The following is a 21,708-nucleotide window of genomic DNA, read 5'->3' as shown; positions in this document are numbered from 1 at the left end:
AGCACTCCTAGCTTCTAGCCAATGAGAAAAATACCTCCAGAATTCGTTCATCGTCAATTTCATTGAAGACGGTGCCATTGATCTGATTGGGCTTCAGAGCCACCCAGTTAAACACTGGCATTCTGAATTTCGTCTTGATTGGCTTCTTAATTTTCACAGCTGAAGATATCAGAGAGAATAAAATTAAGATCCTACAAAAGCCCACGAAGCTCAGGAACAATCAGACAACAGTCTTTGCAGATGACACTGTAACACTGGAGGAAGGCTGGCAAGAGGTGCCCGTGTGTCTTTAAATATGGTTAATAACACACACAGCATTGGCCAGAGCCATCTGAGGTCATTATTTGGTCCGCTGATAAAGCACTGTATTAAAAACTGTCTCAGGGCCAAGGGTGGTGGTTTTGTTTGTTTGTTTGCTTTTTAAATTCAGGCTATTGGATTGTTGTATTACAGTTACAATATTAGGACAATGCTTAGAGCAAATAAAGTGCTGGAGAACAAATATTATTGTTCATGTTATTAGCAGAGAAGGCAAATACTATCAAATTTTGACATCCTAAATTTTTGGTTCCGGGCCACATATTTAAAAATACTATCAGAGAGTACAGGTGCTAGCTACTGAAACTACCAGGAACATAACATTAAGGGTGATCTTCAGCCAGGGCAATACATTCCTGAAGGTGATTTCAATAATGAAGATTATATTAGCTGCTGAGTTATTTCAAACAGACTAAGGGCCATAAACAGCCTAAATAGACAATGTTATAAAGACAGAAGGGTACTTAGAAATCAAGAAACTGTATTGCTCCTTGGAAATCACCATAGTGCGTTCCTCCAATTTTAAAAAGCAAGTTCAAGTTCTCCAGAAAAGTCAGTTGTATTTGACTAGGAGGTATCAATAAACCCATTAACAATACTAACAACCTCTTAATAGAGTATGGAATCTATCTTCTGGGGGCCCACTCTCTTACTTGGGAAAATGATTGAAGGAAGATAATCCATTTAAAATTCTATTATCCTACATCATAAAGAAGTCTTCTCACACTATTTAGCTACATATATTCCATGTTTATCAGTCTGTCCTGGTTAGCACACCACACGACCAGAGCTTCCCCAATTTGCCATTAGCAAGGGAAGGAAGGAGACCATTAGTGCCTCAGTGCAGAACAAAGTAAAAGCAACACATGACTGAGCTCTCGTCTGGCTGCCTGGCTGCCTGGCTGCCCGCCTTAGTTGGCATTAACTAAGAAAGGGAGACAGACGGTGCCTCTCGTTCCTCCAGAGTTACGAAGGCCATTTCAACAGCAGGATGTCATCTGATGAATCCACACAGAGGCATGCAGGAATACAGAGACACGGCCTTTGCCAAACCAGGCCTCTCCACACCAAACATGACACCTTTGTCCCTGGTGTTGGATTCCTTGCCATACAGTATTTTTGTCTGTATTACCCAGGAAAACCAATGTGCTGCATGGGACAAGGGAAAAGACCTTCCTCTAGTCCAGTACCTCTACAAAAGGGGGGGGCAGGGCAGAGGCTGTGGAGGGTTCTTTCCATAATCTAAGGTAACAGGTTAATGCCACTGGCTTCCACCTTCCCTTCATAGACACTGCAGGCCCAGGACACTACCTAGAAGCCACACCACTTACAGCCACCCTTCTTCCAACTCTTTAGCAAGGTGTGGAATAAGCCTGAGATCAGAACATAGGCCAAAAAGGTCTCCTTGGAAAGGTTTTCCTGACACTGACTAGGGCATGAGGTGAGGGAGGTGACCGCCACATACACTGCCCTCAGACTGAGGATGGGTGAGTGCTCCATTAGGTGAGACCAGTGGGAAGAGACTGGAAAAGGGTTCCCTGACAGCTTTTGTTTGTTCTTTCTTCCCTAGAATAGACCTAAAATCCTTTTAGAGTTGAAGCCGTGGATCCAGCTGCAAAAATTGAACTGAAAGAAAAAGAATTTTTCCTTTCCCCAGAGGGAAAAGAACACAGCATATGAATCCAAGATGTCTGCTTCAAGGCCAATAACCTCTTCTACAGGTTCAACTAGAATGCGTGGGCAGTCCTGGAGTAACAGTCAGCCAACACAGACTTCCCACAGACACAGAGTCAAATGCAATGGATCAGAGAAAGACGGCGTGGAAAGACGTGAAGGCACACAGTACAACCCACAGGGACAACGGCAAATACTCAACACACTCAGTCAGGAGCGACCTACAGAAAAGCTTGATTGGCCCATCTTTTGTGGAAGCAGAAAGAATAGAAAGAACACACACACAAAAAAAATTAGATATGGTTAGAGTCAAGTGGCTCAGCAGTTCACACACTCTTAGCATAGAATTTCATGCTTCCTGGAAACATTTCACAAGGCAGTCTAGAGCCAAACGTTCATTTCCACTCAAGCTGCCTTTAAGACTCACTTATTTTGAGGATACTTTAAAAAGTATCCTCATAAGAGGAGGAAAAGAAAAAATAGTATTTCATTGTAGTGGCCCCAAACAGCCATACGAAACTGGGCTGGGTATTCCATAGGACATGAACAATGTTTTTAATAAAAAAAAAAATAAGCAGCCAAAATGCAAATTCTCTTTATAAAGACCCAAGCACATCAAAACAGCAAAAGTTACAGATTGCCCTGCAATCTCAGGTAATCTGCCCCAGAAAAGGGAGCCTGAATGTTCTGCCACAGATGTGAGAGAGCAGGCCTTATATTTTAAATGTACGCTTTACTAATATTTTCTCAAAGAAAACTCTCAACTAGATAACTGTGGGGACCTCCTCCTAGTCCCGGTCTTGGCCACCAAGAACACTCTGGCTCATGTCTGTTGAACAGACAAGACATGGCAATGCTTGTTGATCCAGGGGCATAAGTGATATCATAGATTTCTGACTTCCCAGGAGCCCTGGGCATATCAGCTCAGCTCTGTCCCTCAGTGCTACTGGGACATCCTAATTCTGTGTGGCCCCTGGGTTCCAGAGAGAGAGAGAGAAGTTTCTGAACACACCAGTAAATCATCTCACAAAATGGGCTTCAGCACTAAGTATTAATAGTCAAATTAAGGATGAGTAACAGAGATTAAAGGCCTGGTAAAAGTTGCCTGATTTCAAGCTACCAGAGACTTATACATATCTTATAATGCTCATATCTTGTTAAACAAGATGGCCCTTATAACCATTTAATGGACACTTTTGGAAGTAAAGAGGAGTTTCTTCCATCCCATGTACTGTGCTCTAACTGGGTGAGACATAACAGCGACACCTTTCAATTGTGGCAACTCTCCAGGGAGTGGCTGTTTACAGCTGAGCCTAGAGCTCCACACCTTAAAACTGAGCCAAGAAATTTTAAAAATTAAGTAACAGAAAGAGCCCAAGCCAAAAAAAAAATTAATGATAATAATAAAAGAAAAGAAAAATATAGGGCATCCCAAAGGTCATCTATAAAGTCAACATAAATACGGAAATCATAGCTAAACATACCTTTATTTATAAAATATTCATTATAAGATTTTATAAAGAGGTGGCCAATAGGTGAAGAACGTTTTGAAGAGTTTGTAATGAATATTTTGTAAATAGAGGTGCATTTAGCTACAATTTTCCCGTTTCCCTATACGTATATATGGTGACATTTTGAGCAACCATTTGGATACCCAGTAGGTCAACCAGACAGGATGTGCCCCTTCAGAAGGAAGCTCTGGATGTGCTCAGCCCACTGGCTCTTTCACTCTGCCAAGGCAGCTGCAAGTTCTACATCAGCACTCAGGCAAATGGAAGAGGGTGCTGAGTCACGTTAGCTCTGTCCGAGCGAGGGAGCAGAGCCAGTGACATGCTGTGGCACACACCTCACAGGGTGGGCTCCTGGGGGTCACACTGAAGCCTGATCGGGAGTCCAGTGCCCATGACAATCATGGGCTTCCACACTCAGTGGAACAGACTCCCTGGGCCTGTCCTGATGGTTTTTTTGTTTGTCTGTTTACATTCCACGCTCTAATGATTCCATTATGATTCTTCACCAACTTTTCTCCTTCAGAAGCAATAAAATTTCTAGAAGAAAGTGGTAGACAGGGAGGATCTTAGAGGGCAGGAATAAGCCACTGATTTACTACAAACACTGCTTTGAACGGTTCTTGGTTCTTGTTTGTTGCCTTGACAGCTTTATAGATATTGACAAGGACATGAGACCACAGATTTGATGTGTAACTAATCTGTTACGGGTAGCTTTGGGGTGTCCGAGAGGGCTCCAGTCACGAGGTGGGGCCTGATGGCCAGCTGGTGTGGAGACAGGAAATCTTTACAGCCAAGACTGTCTTTTGGAGTTGAGCAAAAGGCTCTGCACACTACTGCCCCTTCCTAAAAAGCCTGGGAAATGGAGGCAACTGCAATGGCGGCTGTTCACTGGAACTGAAGGGCTTCGCGAGGCGATGAAGCAGCAGAGTTATCCCAAGTTACAGGGGTGGCAAAGCACAGGGCGATTCCAAACGTCAGCCAAACATTTCACAGCAGGGGAAATGGCTGGCGGTGTTGTAGCAAAGAGCGCAAATTCATCTCTGTGAGTCAAAACTAAGAACTCATGTTTTAAGGTATTAGAGCAGCTCCCCTCCTCTCAACCTACCTCTCCCCACTTGTTTGTTTGCTGGTGAGGTAAGGATGCAACACCCTACCTCCTGGTGAGCAAGAAAACAACACCATTATTCAGAGGTATCTCAAGGCATGGGGATACTGCTGTGGGTAGCACTTCACCTTGAAGCTGAAATCCACTCAAGCAATTCTGATATTCTCAAACGCTCAGAAGTTCACGTCAGGCAATTACACATAAAGGCATTTTCCCTTTTCATAGGTGACATGGCAAATACCTTTTTAAAAATAAAAAGAGCCAGAAGCTCTCCATGCATGTGCTAATACAGAGCTTTGACCACTACAGGTGTCCAGGAAGTATTTGCTGAACCCAAGAAACGCACTGACCCTTGAGGAGGTAACTTTCCCCCCTTCCCTTCTCGAGATAGGGCTACGTAAAGGCAGAGAGCTGATGTGAGAGGTCAGGGAGGGTCTCTCACTAGGGAGAGAGGGTGTGACAAAGGTACTCAGAGGAGAGCACCTCCCACGTGTGACAGTTCCCCGGGTACTGGCTTTTAGCAGGAACATTCTTGTACTAAGACATATACATGTCATTGCAAGAGACCCAGACTTTGAAAGAATAGCTTTAACTCTTTAAGAAAAATTTGTAACACAAGTACCTGGCATTGAATTTTGTACTCTTACCTGCTAATCCTGAGTTGAAAACCACTGTGGGTGAAGATGTTCCCGGCAGAGGGGGTGCAGAGGGGGGTGGAGGGGGCGGTACCGGAGGAGCAGGCGCAGTCTCAGCTGCAGGACCAGGGAGGGGAGGTGGTGGGGGCGGGGGAGGAGGGGGAGGTGGCGGAGGCGGGGGTGGCGGTGGCATAGGTGGCGTTACTGGACCATTTTGCACTAGCAAAGAGAAAAGAAACAAATGGTCTTTGAAAATAGGGGAATGGCTTTCCTACAATGTCACATGCATATAAAGTAGCTGAAAACAAAACTTAAAAGGACAAAAGACTGCTTTCAAAAACCATAAAACTCCATCATCAACAAATGGAGAAAATATCAGAACATACATGAAACGAAAATTTACAGCCCTAATTTCAAAACACTCAACAGTTCTGTAAATCAATAAGCAAAAGAACAGGCCAAGAAAAGCAAATCAAGGACACAAATGGACAACTGTTAAACGAAAACATACAAAATGCCCGGAAACCCCTTACTCCTCCTGTAAGGGCTGCTTACCTGTCTCAGGTGAGTCTGAAGATGGAGGCAGTGGGGGATGGGCCAAGGACCCTGAGGAGGTAGCCCCTGTTACTGGTCCCCCAGAGTTGCCCACTCCCACTTCCAACCCCATGGACAATGTCCCAGAAGCCACAACTGGAAGTATGGCGATGTCCCCGTCCCCTTTCTTCTGAATTTTAATGGTCCCTTGTTTCTCCAGTTCATGAATCTTTTTTTCCAGGGTAGACTGTCTTTGAATAGCTTCTTCTTTTTCTTTGACCATTTTTCTTAAGGTGTGAACTTGGGTATTTGCATCTTTGTAGATTTCCTGCAAAAAAATAAAAAGTCCAAAATCCAGAGTCTGTCTTCACTTGACGCTCATTACCACCAGACTGGCAAACTGAGGACAAAGAAAAATACTATGCAAATAAGTGGGCATTCTCTGGACCTCTGCCAGAATCCATAAAGTCCCATTAATTATTGATTGTATGCTAGTAATGCATGCAATATATTCTAGCAATTATTATTGTTAACCAAGCCCTGTCCATTTAATAAATGCAGCTAACTCAATTTTCCCTGTAGAAGAAAAGAAACAGAGCCGTGATGACCCCAAAAGCTGGCTTTGAAGTGTGGGTGTGTTCTGATGGCACAGTGTTTTCCTTTCACTTATTTTAAAATTCATTTGTTCACTGAATGTCTTAAAAACACATATTCGCTCACAATAGACAAAAGGGCCCTAAATCAGACTTGGATAGAAGTCAGACTGGGATTAAAAATCTGCAAAGCATGGAACAATCTCTCATGAGTAACCAGGGGCTGACCGTTCTTCAGTGGATTCTCTGGCCCTTAAAATGCCCCCTTGACCAAGCTCAGGACGGTGATTGTTACAACATTTTCCCCTTGGTAATGCAGCTAACAAAACAGGCCAAAGCTTCCTTCTACTAATTACTTATTTATGTCTAGGTTTGTAAGCAGAAAACAAAGAAGTTACAATTTTCAATTCAAAGGCTGTCCTGGTTCCTTTTGTAAGGGGCCCATAGAGGTTCTAGTGAAAGCATTTCATGGAACTGAACTTACTTGCTGAGCCTTGTACGTGTAATCTCTCACCACAAACCTCCAGCAAGCAGGGAAACATTCTTCACACCCTGTCTATTATTAATAATCTAAGAGTCTGAATTTGAATTGAATCCATATGCTACAACTTTGTCTCAATGTAGTGCCAGAAAATAAATTTCTTACACTTAATGTAGGACATGTCAGAATTTCAGGCACTACACACAGACGTGATAGCCGTCACATAAAATGTGCTATTTCATTAACTGTGGTAAAAGGCAAGCCATTTGCCTTAAAGCCCTCTAGGCGTTTTGGTGTTTTTATGCTCTGTACAACTCCAAGCACATGGATGGGACTCCATAAATACCTGACACATAAAACAAAACAACACTAAGGCCAAATAAAATAGCTGCGATTATCTGATAATAAAACAGATTGGTTTGGCTTTGCCTCCCCTTCCCCCTTTTTTGGTGAATGCCATTAGACCTGACCTATGTTGTGATTTCACGGTTTCTACAGCAACCACCAAATCTAGTTTTGAGTGGAAGCAAAGCAGAAAAATACAGAGAAGCCCCAGTCCTAATAAAAATAAATAAGTGGCATGAATTTAAATCCATGCTGTGTTTTTATTTCCAACCAAATCAGTGATCCACAGAATCAACTCAGCCTCCTCCAGATGGGAAAACATCATTGCTCCTAAAATCTGTGATAAGGACATACTAAACTCCCAGTATCTGACTGGACACACATGTGTACGCATACCCTGACTATGTGTACTTTTCATTGGAGTATCACCTCTGAAATGGTTCCAATAAACATGCTACATACATCAATGCATTCCTCTGAAATGAATGTATTCCACGATCAACTAGACTAAAACTGGGGCACAGTCAGTCCCTGCAATGCCCATCTGGGGCGGCTGTCATCACCACACTTACTCGAACAACATCCAGCTCCTTGTTCCTCTGCATGAGCTGCTTTTCCAGTTCCACAATCTTAGACATAGCTTCATTCTCTGTGTCTTGAAGTTTTTCAGATAACTGTAAAATTTTGAAAAGGAAGCGGTATCACAACATAGGATCATTCTGACCAGGCCCTCAGCTCTCGGAAAGTACAGCTCCAAGATCATCTGGGGCCAGCAAGAGTCCTGCATATGTTCCACAAGTTGTTTCCTAGAAATGTTAATATTTATAATATGGTTCTGAATACATATTTGTTTCTACCAGGAATTAATAACTTATACGTGATCCTTAATAAAATCCGTATGTCAGTTCCTTGGGTTTCAACATACACAGTGCGCCTCCTTCCACTCCTCTGGGGCCTGCCAAGGTGCAGAGCGGTAAGGAAGGAGGAGGGGAAATCTGACTCTCCCCCACCTAAGAAAGGGCTACCAAGCAAAAGCTTTGGAAACTTGTTGATCCAGAAAACTTGGTTCTGTCATTCTAAGTAGCCAGTTGAGAATACACTCCTGCTTGCCTCAATCCAAACTAGGCAAACAGTAAAAGTCATTTGGAGGGAAAGTTGGAATAAACAGGTAGCCTGCCATAAAAATGTATTTATTGGTATAGTCATGCGATGCTGGCAAAGCCGTCAAGAGAAAGACAGGGAGTGCCCTGTGTTAAATAGTTATTTTTCACACAAAGCTCTAGCATCAAGCAACGTCTGATTTCTAATACCTCACTGAAAATGATCATGAGTAAAGGAAACCAGGGAGCCAGGTAAGGATGGAGAGTGGAGATTTACACTGATCAGGTTCAGAAGAGAATACAAATCTTTTAAGAGAAGATAGGTTGGGCCTTTTAACTTCTCTTTTAAGCAGATGTCACCACCTAGGTCACTGCAGCACTTATGAAGTGAGGATTTCTGGCTCACCCACTTGGCTTAACAGCTGTGAATGTTCCTATTTTTAGAGTAATGGCAAAAGGTGAAGGAAATTAAGCACACACAGTGCTCTTTAGAACATGCAGTGTTCCCAGCCATGCAGTGGTTTTCAACCTTCCTAATGCTGCGGCCCTTTAATACAGTTCTGTGGGTTGTCACCCACAGGTTGAGAACCGCTGCTTTAGGAGAAAGTGTGGAGGAAAATAAATGGAACATCCAAAGAAAAAAATAATATACCTCCAAAAGAAGACACTTCATTCCACAATCAAGGAAAGTGCCAATTGGAACTCATTAAATGAACATGGTCCTCCCAATGCTTGGGTTTTTGAGAAGCAACACTCCTCTGTTCATTCCTCCAACAAGGAAATATTTATTTACTGAATGGACAAATCAACATCCTCTACTAGTCTTTAGACTCATATTCAAATTGTTTTCTGACAAGAAAATTCCCTCAGAGAGAAATGAGCCCTTGTCCTGATGGAGATTTGACATTACACCCAGAAGATGTTCTTCTTCAAAAAAGAGGGTATGTGGCGAAGCCCAGTGACTTCCTCGAAGATACCTATTGTTGAAATGAATCTACTTAGAATCTGGGGAACCACGAGACAGGAATGCTCAAACGTGCATCACGGAGCTACTAGCTAATCCTGCCCACGGGCCTGTGTGGACATATTTGATAAGAGGGCTCGTATTCAGAACATACTTCTTTACGTCAAGCCAAATTCCCACATTTAATTTCCTTCTAATCTTTCAGGTAATGCCAATCACCAAACTCCCCCTGCACCTGTAACTAAGATTGCTGGGAAATGTAACTCGGCAGAAACAGAGCAGAGGTGTGAACTAAGGCAAAGCAACGGTTTCTCTTTGGTTCTATTTAACACACCTGCCTTCTTTGAAAAAAACCCAAAGGACTTCTGATAGCTCTCAACCCCAGGCTACAGCTCATCCTATACTTGAAATCCTTTAATACACTCCTCTCAGAGCTAACACTTATCCCGCTTTGCACTCAGTCGAAACATAAGCACTCTTCCTTTTCTGAGCAGTAGTTACATGAGAGATGTTTTCTTCCAGTTCTTCCACCCTCTCCAAGGCTGCGTTCTTAGTTTCAGCGTCTTCCAGCAGAGCTCCCACATCAAACACATTGTCCAGGTAAGCCTGAATCTGGACCTGCAGCTTGTCACTCTCAGTGTGTTTCAGCTTCTAAAACCCAGAATGCGAGAGAATGTGTTGTTAGCTTCATGTAGAAAGAGAACAATTTCCCAAAAGCCTACGTGTTTTGTTTGCTCCAAACAGTCCTAGCCTTTTCCAAGAGAGGATTTAATATATCATCTTCCCCAAAAGAGTGCCTGTGTAAGAGAGAACCAGCAGATTACTTTCTGGTAAATACCCTCTCCCAATACTCACACATTTTCCCCCTAATCCTTCCTGCTCCGTGTAATTATATTCCAATCTAAAACATTTTGATATAGGTGAAGTCAGGACAACAGAAAAATTAAAAGCAGCTTTAAATGGGAATACTTGTAAGCAACGTGAAACTGGAGGGCTGCCTGTGTAATAGAAGAAATTACGGTGAGTGGTATCTGGCCGGGGTAGTCATGGTGGTTATCAGTGGGAAGAGAGGGGTAGGCGGAAAGTGGGGTAGACACTGATCATTTATACTTAGCCTCGAAGCTTAGTTTAGCATAAATCGCTAGAGCCAATCCCCCACAATTTCCTCCCTGAGTTAATGTCCAGCATCAACAGCTCAGGACTCCCCAAAGCATGGATCAGAAGGCCTTCCCCAGCTCCCTGCATCTCAATCTAGGCCTTCTGGAGGGGCTCAGTGAGCTCTAAGGCAGCGGTTCTCAACCTGTGGGTCACAACCCCTTTGAAACAATGAAAACACATCCTGCATATCAGATATTTACATTATGATTCATAACAGTAGCAAAATTATGAAGGGATGAGCGTTATGAAGTAGCAACAAAAATAATTTTATGGTTGGGTCACCACAACATGAGGAACTGTACTAAAGGGTCGCGGCATTAGGAAGATTGAGAACCACTGCTTTAAGGTGATGCTAGAGGCCGAGTAAATCAGCACATCTTCTCCACAAGTTCTCTAAGTCATGCCTTTCACTGCAGAACACAGAATAGAATAACTCCTGGAACACGGATGATGCCAATAAACATTTACTGAACAAAGCAATAGCTACTTACAAGACTGGGTTTTTGAAAACTAATGAGGCATTTACACATCCTATGCTTGTAATATCACTCTTCTAACCACCTCTATCAGTGTCCAGAACCAATCCGCAATGAAAAAAAATCAAATTTTGAAAAAAAAAGTCTTAAATTTCTAAGAGAAATTCCTCTGCTCTACACAAATTCTTAGGAAAATAGATCTTCTCCTAGGTCTAATCTGGAGTTCAAAAATTTAGCTTGTTCTGAAGCAAGTACATTCCATTTTAGCTTAAGAGTCAGAACTAAAAAAGTTTTCTGAATAGGGCAAAGGCTAGAAAAGAAAACGGAGAAGACACGTAAGGGGATTCTTCACCAGATTCACAGGGAGTGACAGGTGTTCCCCAATACCTTACTCTCTGCCATTCTCATCTGAGCCCAAAGCCAGCTCTGGTCAGACATCACAAAACAGAACCCAGAACACCACGGGGAATCTGTAGATTGAATTTTTGTTCAAATACTGCTACTCTTGGAGCACATGAGGATAGAGGATAGATAAAAACCTTGATCCCAAAGCCAGAATGAACCTCTCAATACAATATTCTGCCAATGACATCAGCAGGACACAATACAAATAACTCTTTGATGGAAATCTATTGTGCCTGTCCCTGAGTAGAATTTTAGACAACATTGAAGTCCAGTCAGTAAGTTAAGCAAGGCCACCAGATGGACAGCAGCCAACTCTGCAATTGTGCCTCCCAATAACCAGCAGTACAGTCTGTGCAGCCCCCGGCTTCACCCTAAGATGGGCAGCTGAACTCTGGAGAGGTTCAAGGGAAGTACTGCTATCTTCTCACAGCTGGAAGGAGCCTTGACATTGAAGCCAACAACTCTTGGCCTTTCACGAGAGGTCTTCCACATTCAGCTGGACCATTCCCATACAAAAAGGAAATCAAAAACTGCTGCGAGTCAGAGGATAAGGCACATCCCTGCACACACAGCTGCTCAAGTCTCACATCAACCTTCTGTTTATTAACTGAAGAATATCACGGAATAGTCAGGGCATTTTTTTAAGAGAGTAAGGAAAAGAAAAACTTAAACCCTCTTCCTCCCAAGAACTAAAAGTAGAACTAAAGCCACAGACACTTTAAGCAGAAGTTAGCAGCTTCAAGAGGAAGTCTCTACTATCCATTTCTTCATATTTTTTTTACACTTGAACATTTACTACATTTACTCATCATTCTACAGCAGTTTGGGTCTGACTTCTGCTACTCAGACAGGGCCCCCAGGGTAACCAGGAATGCAAATTGCCCAGCAGCCCAGATGAAGGATGCAGTGAGACTTGACCCAGACACAGGCCACAGCACAGGAGAGCTACAGCAAGGCTACAAGAGGTTATCTGGCTCCTGTACTAAAGGCTGCTGGCAAAGACAGCCTGAGGTGCCAGAAGGGCTGCAAGCATTCAGCTTCTCTGACAGATTGTGCCACTCAGATTGGGTGCTTTTAACTAGCTTGACAGGAGTTGAATGCACAGAGCTTTAGGCATCCATTAGCCACTATAGAAGTGTACCTTTGAGGGTAGGCAATAAACTAATTCTTAATTGGAGCCAATGGTTCCAATACAGGCTACAGATATACTCACGTCCAAGTATTCATCCAGGCCTAATTTGGTAAATTCATATTGGAGGTGAACTCTGAAATTCATATCTTCTACAGAATGGACAACAATATTAATAAACTGCATAGAGGCCACCTGAAATGAAATTGCCAGGGGGTTAGACGGGCTCCAAACATTTTTCTCAGTTTAATCACAGGCATGTGCTTTCAAGTGCACAAATCTAGGCTCACTTACCGATTTCCTTTTCTTTCATTTCACTGGGTCTTTAAAAATACTTTATAATTTTTTTAATTCAAAAATCAGAGGTACCACAATAAGATACCACTTCATGCCCACTAGGATGGCTATAATAAAAAAGAAATACAGTAACAAGTATTGGCAAGGATGCAGAGAAATTAAAACACTCATCCATTGCTGGTGGGAATGATGTAAAACGGTGCAGCCACTTTGGAAAATGTGACAGTTCTCAAAATGTTAAACACAGTTACCGTATGACCCAGTAACTCTACTCTGGGGTAGATAGTCAAGAGAAATAAAAACATACATCCACATAAAAATGTGTACACAAATGTTCATAACAGCATCATTCATAACAGCCAACAAGTGGAAAGGACCCAGTGTCCATCAAGTGATGCATAAACAAAATGTGGTGTATTCACACGAGAGAGTATCACATAATAACAAAAAGGAACGAAGTGCCGATCATCCATGTTACAACCTGAACTTGAAAACATCATGCTAAGTGAACAACGCCAGTCACAAAAGCCTCTATGTTATATGACCCATTCCTATAAAATAACCAGAATAGGCTAAACTAGAGAGAGAGGAAGCAGGTTAATGGTTGCCTAGGGCTGGGGGAGGGTAGGTAGGGAGTGAGTGACTGCTAATGTGCAGGGTTTCTTTGGGGAATGATGAAATATTTTAAATTAGACTGCGGTAATGCTGCCCAACTCTGTGAATATACTAAATAAACACCGACTTATAAACTTTAAATGAGTAAATTAGATGGTATGTTAATTAGATCTCCGTAAAGCCGTTCTTAAAATGGCATATAGGGATATAGAACAAACTGCAAGTTATTCTAGGTATATTGTACAAATGTGAAATTATTACTAAGAAGAACCTATAAAACACCTATAATCTCGTCACACTGTGATCACTTCTAAAAAGCTTACTGGGACTCCCCACACCAGCAGGACCGTAACACCTGCCCTATCCGTCCGTGCTGTCAACCAGCTTCTGGGCCATGAAAGTTTGGGTTTATTGCTTTCTCCCCACAGCTGAGTCCCGGCACAGAGAAAAACCAGTCCCCGGTTTGGTGAAGACCAGAGCAGAGTTCAGCAGATCTCTCTGCTTTCAGCAGTGACAGCCTGTGTGTGGTGAGAACTTGCTAACACTTTCCCTCTGCCACCGCGACCCAGCACAGTCTCCGGCCAGGACGCAAAAGGAACCAGAGACCAAGATTTAACACTTGGTCTGAAAAACACCCCACTCACTCTCTCTCCAAAATTGTTTTTATCAATTTTAAAGATAGTTTTTTCAATATATGTCAGACATTAGCCATCTTTGGAAGATCTCCACTTTATGAGGGGACCTTGTTGTAATTTACTAAAAAATTACCTCAGGTTCTACAGTTAAATGAGCTTAAAAAAAAAATTGTCAATTTTTTTGTCTCAAAAAAAAAAATAAATAAAACAAAGACAAAGAAGAAAAATGAGAAGAATTTACATGTGGTTATGTTAGAAGGAACAAGTTGTTTGGGAAATGGTACAACCTATCTGCATTCCCAAGGCAGTTTAACAAAAGCCTCATTTTCAGGGGTGGGGAAGGCGGATATGGTTGAATGCTGGCCTCTTTCCATTTCTCTTTTGAAAACAGGTCTAAATGATCTATCCAGTTTTATGATGACACATAAATCCCCACAAAGTACCTGTGTATAAGCAGCCTCTAAATAAAGTACCTCAAAATATGTACATATGAATTTAAAAACTGAGGAGAAATGAGGTCTAGTTTGTGTATGGATAGGACCTATTATATGTCTAGTGTGTGACCTATTATATGTCTAGTATGTGTATGTAGGACCTATTATAATTTCAGCAGAAACTCAAATGGCAGGTATCATAAATGAATGAGGTGGCCCATGTGAAACACAATAGGGAATGGTGTGGACTGTGGCAAACTGGAGAAGATGTCTTTGGACTAAAGGACTAGAGGGGCTATTTGGCTCCAGCAGCTGATTACTCTGCAGGAACAGGGGCCTAGTGTGATCAGACACTTTTTAGGTTTCAAGAAAATCAGACACCTATATGTACCCTTATGAACAATATCCAAGTTTTTTAATGGAAAACCATCTCTCTCAGACTAAATTTATAAGCCTAAACATTGTCTTCAGCTGGGGAGCCTCCAGTTTATAATCTCAGCTCTAACAAAAAAAAATGTCCTCTAACAAGGCACAGGAAAGAAACTGGTAATGTGAGCCAAGGCACAGGGCCCTTTCCTTATTTATCGCCAGGACCAGCATTAGCCTTAACTTCTCCAAAAAATCCTAAGAAAAAGAATTTAAAAGTCATTGTTAAAGTACTCCTTGTTCCACATATATTGTTTTACCTTTTCAAAAGCAAATAATATGCTTTCTGGAACAGAAAAGTTCTCTATAAAGGATTTCATCTTCTCACTGATTTTGGAAGGGGCTCAAGGACATGATACATATAAAATTGGAGGACCCAGAAAAAAAATTTCACCTGAAAGCATTTGAAATCTGTATAAATGTGCTTTATAGTCACTGAAACAATTCAAATGAACACTTCCCTTGGCATCCTAAGCACATGTAAGAACTGACTGGAATGTCTGCTTCAGGCTAGGAGTGATCTGGGAGATTCAAGCCAGGTAAGGACCTCCTGGGTCCAGAAGTTCAATGCATGCACTGATTGGGTCAATGCATGCAGGTCGGGGGCACTCAAGGGTAATATGTCCCAGGACGTTCTCTAGGGTAGATTCTATCTTTAGTCCAGGATTAGGGTTTAGGTATATGAATTTGGAAGCGCTGAAACTCATAGTGTTCTTCCAACCTGAGGACAGGGCTGCTGCAGAACCACATGTTCCTGATGGGATCTAGAACCTGCTAAAAAGATCTCCAGCAGGACTGTGCCCTCACCTGCTAAAAAGATCTCCAGCGGGACTGTGCCCTCACAGAATTACTAAAGTAGGAAAGAGATCAAGGGGGAAAAAAAATCACTGCTGTATGTTAATTGGGGGGATATACAGAGCCAATTCTATAAAGCACTTTAATATTTGAAAATATAATCTAGAGAAGGGCACTGGCAATGCTGTTCCTTCTACCTTAAAGATTTATAACCAGCACTATCAACGGCTCAATTTTGGGCCTTTGCACCAGGCACTAACTTCCTTTTCCCAACTGCATGGCTATCTCCTTATTTGCTATAAATAATCAGTATTTCTGTCTTTGCTATAGTACATATGAATATAATTGAGAATCAATACCATAAAGAAAATACAGATTAAGGTGGGCATTCTAGATTAGAACTACGGCATATTAAATTTAATCTCCTATTCGTCGTAACTGTATATGGGGTGGGGGGTGGAGAAGGGAAGCTATTGTGAAAAAAAGCACTGAAATTGGGTTTGCTTTATTGAGTGTAATACTAAAATAACTCACCATAAAATCTATGTTATTGTCTTCATTCCTGAAATGTTCCATAAGCTTCTCAAAGCGCTGTTTTTCTCCGCAAACCTGAAACACACATTTTCATTGTGCATATGACTTTCTAAACATAAGTACTTTAAAATGAGATGCAGAAATCTCAGCTTAATAATTATTTCCAGAATATCTTTTTCTCTGTCATACCCTATTTACTTCTCTTCTAAAGATAGTGAACTCACAAACAGCAACATAGCCATGACCAAAAGCTGATCTTTGGTTTCTTTTACACGTCCTCCTGGTGTTTTAAAATCCACTATCAAGTGTGTTTTCTTTCATTGGTTATCTCTGCAACATGCCTTTATACATGCATTCAGAATCCAAGAATTTAGTTCATGATTAAAAAAAAAATTGACAATTTTCCTTTTGCAAAAAGGAGAAAAGATATGCTAAAATATTTGAATAATTTAGTATTTAAATTATTATACTGGAAAGATAGATACAAAATGTTCATAATCTGTGTAATTGAATCGAAAAAATTTATTTCAGGCTCGGCACCTATAGCAGTGGTTATAGTGTCTGCCACATACACCAAAGCTGGTGGGTTTGAACCTGGCCCGGGCCAGCTAGCCAACAATGACAACTGCAACAAAAAATAGCCAGGTGTTCTGGCAGGTGCCTGTAGTTCCAGCTACTTGGGAATCTGAGGCAAGAGAATTGCTTAACCCCAAGAGTCTGAGGTTGCTGTGACCTGTGACACCATGGCACTCTACCAAGGGCAACACAGCGAGACTCGTCTCAAAAAAAAATTTTTTTTTTATTTCACAAACTACAGCACAAAAGTAGACACCTTGGAAAACTACATTAACCAATTTAAGGTAAGCAGAGAAATTTGTAGTAATTTGTGAAGTAGCAGCTTAGAGACCTGAAACACATACATTCAGCTTAAACAAATACAGATGAAATAAAGGGATAAAATAATGGGAACTCCAAGGCCCCAAGGTATTTGGATACACACAGAATTAAATGCATGGAGTTAACACAGAGTGAAAGATTCCTACAAAATGACAACTCTCTGGGGTCTTATTTAAAGTCACAGAATGAACTTGAATTGTGTCAATGTCCTCAGCTAGCTTTTTGTACAAACTCTAAATTTTCCAATTTCATTTGTGACCTCAGGGACACTCAGGCCAATCCTCAAGAATTCTTCTAAAATGGCATTTCATAATACAGCCATTTAATTCAGCCATGTAAAATTGCACGTGAACATACACAGGGTAGACATAATGTCTGTGTGCAATTCACTATGTTAAACCATTTTAAACTGCACACGAAATTTATGTACACAGGTACATATTCTGGTAAAGGGAAAGTCCCAGGAAGGCAAGATTTCCTTAAGTACTGAGTTTCATTCACAGCTGGCATGTCTGACATTCCACTTTGACACTTTTTTTTTTATTGTGAAGGTACATTCTCTTTCAAAGGCAGGTTTCAGCTTGTGTTTATCTTTCCGATATTCTTAAGACCAATTCTTGTGAAACCAGGGATAAGTCAAAAATGTGTGCTCTTCTTGAATCTGAGTTCCATGGCGGAATGAATGCAGCACACGTAGCTCAAAATATCAACAAAGTGCTGGGAAGGATGTGGCTGGTGACTGCGCAGTACACTGACGGCCTGAGATATTCCTTTCTGGGGATTTTAAACCCAAAAAGGAGCCACCTGGGCGACCTGAGACGAAGGTGGATAATGACGAGCTGAAAGCTGCAGTGGAAGCGAATCCATCTCCACCAACACGCGAATTAGCAGCGAGGTCTGACATTACTGTTCCAGCAAAACTGGACCCTTTACAGCAAATCAGCACGGTAAAGAGGCTGGACAGACCCCGGGTGACATAAACGGGCATCAGAAGAGAACTCGTCCAGAAGCTTGCCCTTCCTTGCCGCCATGACATAAAGGCGAACCATTTCTACGTGATGAAAAATGGATGCTTTTAGACGATCTAAGTGTTCGGTACAATGGTTGTATAAAGATGAAGTGCCAAAACACAGCCCAAAACCAAATATGGTGCCTGATGCATTATCCATCACAGCTTCATGAAACCTGGAATCAATTCTAGTAGATGTCTACTGCAGCCAGTGATGACGTCAGGTGGATGCTTGCAAGGAAGCAGCTGAAACTGGTCAGTAGAGATTAGCCAATCCTCTCACAAGATGACACTGCTGCACAAACAACTCTGCTCAAGCAACCGAAGCTGGGCCTGGAAACTCTGTCATTCACCGTATTGACCAGACCTTGTACCCCATGACTCCCATTGCATCCAGGGCTTAGACCACATGTTCAAGGAAAAATATTCAATCCTCAGCCAGCTGTAGACAATGCCCTTTGTGATTTCACTGCCACTTGCTCTCTAGGCTTTGTCCCTGCTGACGCACACATGTTACCATTAAGATGGCAAAACTGTGTCGAGAGTTTAGGCACATACTTTGATTAACTGTGCTACTTCTTGTTTGAGATATAATAAACTAAACTTTGGATTCAAAATTGGATATTTCATATTTAATGACCTAATATTTCCAACAGGTTCAGACCACAGATTACTGCATTTTCATGACTATCCTCCATTTATTTACACCAGTCTTAAAAAATAATTTCAGGGCAGAACCTGTGGTTCAGCGGGTAGGGTGCCGGCCCCATATACCAAGAGTGGTGGATTCAAACCCGGTCCCAGCCAAACTGCAACAAAAAAATAGCTGGGCATTGTGGCGGGCCCCTGTACTCCCAGCTACTCAGGAGGCTGAGGCAAGAGAATCACCTAAGCCCAGGAGTTGAAGGCGGCTGTGAGCTATGATGTCACAGCGCTCTACGGAGGGCTATAAGTGAAACCTGTCTCTATAAAAATTAAAAAATAAAAAATAAATAATTTCAGAGGTCAAAGGAACTCTGCTTGGCTCTGTCTGGAAGAAATGGGGAGACTCTGGAATGGAGAGTTCAAAAAACCTTTAAAAAACGTACCGGCCCAATCCCACCCTAGAGTATCTGATGCAGTAGGCCCAGGTGGGGCTGCAGTGAAGGACACACATAATGTTTAAAGTGCTACAGACCATTCCACAAAAGCCCAGAACAGAGATCTAAGAGGATACCACTGCCTCTGCCCTTAGCCTGCCCTCCTAGAGAACATATAGCATGTTCCAAGAAGTAAAAGGTTGTGGAAGGGGGTGAGGTAGGGCAGGCCCAAATCCCTAGACTATGACCTCCGCCACATCTTGTGGTTTGTCCACAAAGGACAAATATCCCTTGCCTGCAAAGAGAGCTTTGTGGATAAAATAAATACTAAGGCTTTTCATAAAAAAAAATCTGAATTATATCCTGGACTTTCTTTAGTAGAAACTCCAATATAAGAGCTTATTTCCCAAGAGAAGGTCCACCTCAATCTTGTTTTAGGAGGTTGCCAGTGGCAGGAGGAAAAAAAGAAGGGCGTCCCTTGGGCCTGGAGACATCTCTCAGCCCTCCTGAGCAGCAGAGTGTGTTGAGTGCTCTGCTGAGTGGCTAGGCCCTCACTGAACTAGAAGAGGCAACAGAGGCAACAGTTTCTCATAAACAATGAGGACATACTATTCCCAAGAAGGCAAAGTTCTTCAAATCAAAGAATGCTGGGAAGCTTTAAAGTACCTTGGGTAATCTGATGTTCATTTTATGAATGAGACTGACACTCTGACTTGATGAAAGGTCAGCACAGAGTGGCAGAACCAAGGCTAAAAGCAACAGCCAGCCTGGCGTTCCCTCTTTCACAGAGCCTGGAACGTCCAGAAAAACATATTCCATTTAAGGAGATAGTTAAAGCATTCCAGAGTTACTGAGACACCGCAGAAATGAAAAAATGTTATCATTAAAATTATAATCATTACATCATACATATACTTAACATCCTTGCACCAGAATTGTCTAGGAACGTCTAAAAATCGCAGATTCCCAGGGTCTGTAGTGAGATATACTATAAACGAGAATCTCCACACATGGGCCTAGAAATCTGAGTACTCACGGCTGCTGGACCAGCACTTGGGAACCAGTGGCATATATGATATCAGAACAAGTGATTAAACTCTCAGTCTTTCTGGCTACCAATTACAAAACGGTCTAATTAGATCACTAACTGTCCAATTCATTCAACTTCTGAGTAACACAAATAAGGAAACACAGTTACTATAACCGGGTATCACCGCAGCACAGCAGGAGTTGGCTTACTGCCCCTACAGAGGTACAATGACCAACAAGGTGATTCAACGTAATCAGGGACCGCATCCAGGTATTAGAGAAAATGGGCTTTCAATGGCAGGGAAAGCACATGTGGATGGCAACAATGACTACACTCATAGCTTGTTAACAATGAGAGACGACATCAAATCCAGAATGGACAATGCTAGATTTCATGGTGGTGGGGCGGGGGGGGGGCTTGCCCTTTCACCCAAAAGTTTGCTGAAAGCTCAACTCACAATTAAGACAGATTAATAAGAGAAAAGATTTGTTAACTGTGCACATGGGAAGAAATCAGAGAGACAACCCAGTTTTCCAATGGAGTTCAGATATTGTCATATAGAGTGTAAACTGTTGCTAGGGTGGTTGCTAGGGAAGAGGAACTGGATGGGGGAGAAATTGACTGACTTGTCAATTAACTTAGGAGACAGGTGTTTATGACCCAAATAATTTGGGCCTGATCCATCTGTATTCTCAACACTCATTCCTGAAACATTCTGAGGTAATAGGAAGGGGGAAGGGGAGTCAACTGTCCTCTTTAATCCTTTAATTAGACCAGTTCAGTTTATGCAGATAGAGGGGAGGGCGCCTCCCGTTTCTTGACCTTGAATGGTCTTCAATTCAAAGTATTCTTTATACCAGGGAGTCATATTTTGGGGTGAAATTTCCTTAGCACCTTCAGTGAGTAAAGATTCCCCCACAAACACCCCCCCAAAAAAGAAAAACCATTGTACTAGGTTGGTAGATAGGACTGAAATAGACATTAAGAAGAGCCTTAAAAATACGTGTGTCTTTAGAAATCCCTCATTCTATCAACAGACAAATCCATGCTGAGAACACATGTGTTACGAAACAGGGAAATACCTTTTATCTTCAAAAATAATGGACTTAAATATTTTATTTATAGCTGCTATGGATAGTGAAAAGAATCCAAATGCACAAAAGACAAGTTGCCAACACAGATGCTGCTTTTTGGGAAACCTTGAAACAATCTGAGACAGCACTTCTCAGCCACTATGAGGGCCAGAGGGCCCCCTGCCATGGCTCCAGCAGGCCCCCTGTAAAGGTTTACACGTCTTTGCTGCCAGCCTCAACTAATGAATGCAGGGTGGGATCTTCTAACATTGCTCTATTGGAAGCGCAAGGGTTCCGCGCTTCGGGCGAAGGCAAAGCAGCATGCAAACCAGGTTCCCATTTGTTTCTCTTACTCTAGCAATCATTAAACAAGTGTAGACTACAATCCCACAGGAAATGGGAGGACGTGTTTGGGGAAGGTTGGTAAAAGCTATGTCCCACATCAAAGGAAAACCG

The 21,708-nt window shown here is 42.1% G+C and overlaps 1 protein-coding gene across 4 annotated transcripts in view; it reads right to left on the bottom strand.

Annotated features, from left to right (window-relative positions):
- FMNL2 (formin like 2) overlaps positions 1 to 21,708 on the bottom strand; it is a 323,617-nt gene that overhangs the window by 20,844 nt on the left and 281,065 nt on the right. For all 4 annotated transcript variants that reach the window (XM_023516789.1, XM_023516791.1, XM_012808972.2 and 1 more), the window contains exons 10-16: positions 16,165 to 16,239; positions 12,513 to 12,623; positions 9,762 to 9,911; positions 7,769 to 7,870; positions 5,799 to 6,105; positions 5,256 to 5,462; positions 35 to 159 (exon numbers count right to left, since the gene is read on the bottom strand). In XM_023516789.1, the coding sequence (XP_023372557.1) occupies positions 35 to 159; positions 5,256 to 5,462; positions 5,799 to 6,105; positions 7,769 to 7,870; positions 9,762 to 9,911; positions 12,513 to 12,623; positions 16,165 to 16,239 (1,077 nt within the window). The remainder of the gene's footprint in view (positions 1 to 34; positions 160 to 5,255; positions 5,463 to 5,798; positions 6,106 to 7,768; positions 7,871 to 9,761; positions 9,912 to 12,512; positions 12,624 to 16,164; positions 16,240 to 21,708) is intronic.

Source organism: Otolemur garnettii, unplaced genomic scaffold (assembly GCF_000181295.1).
Source record: "Otolemur garnettii isolate 467f Iridium unplaced genomic scaffold, OtoGar3 scaffold00098, whole genome shotgun sequence".
In the NCBI taxonomy this organism is placed as follows: Eukaryota; Metazoa; Chordata; class Mammalia; order Primates; family Galagidae; genus Otolemur; species Otolemur garnettii.
The sequence above is the reverse complement of the archived record's forward strand: the minus strand, read 5'-3'. Positions and strand labels throughout refer to the sequence as shown.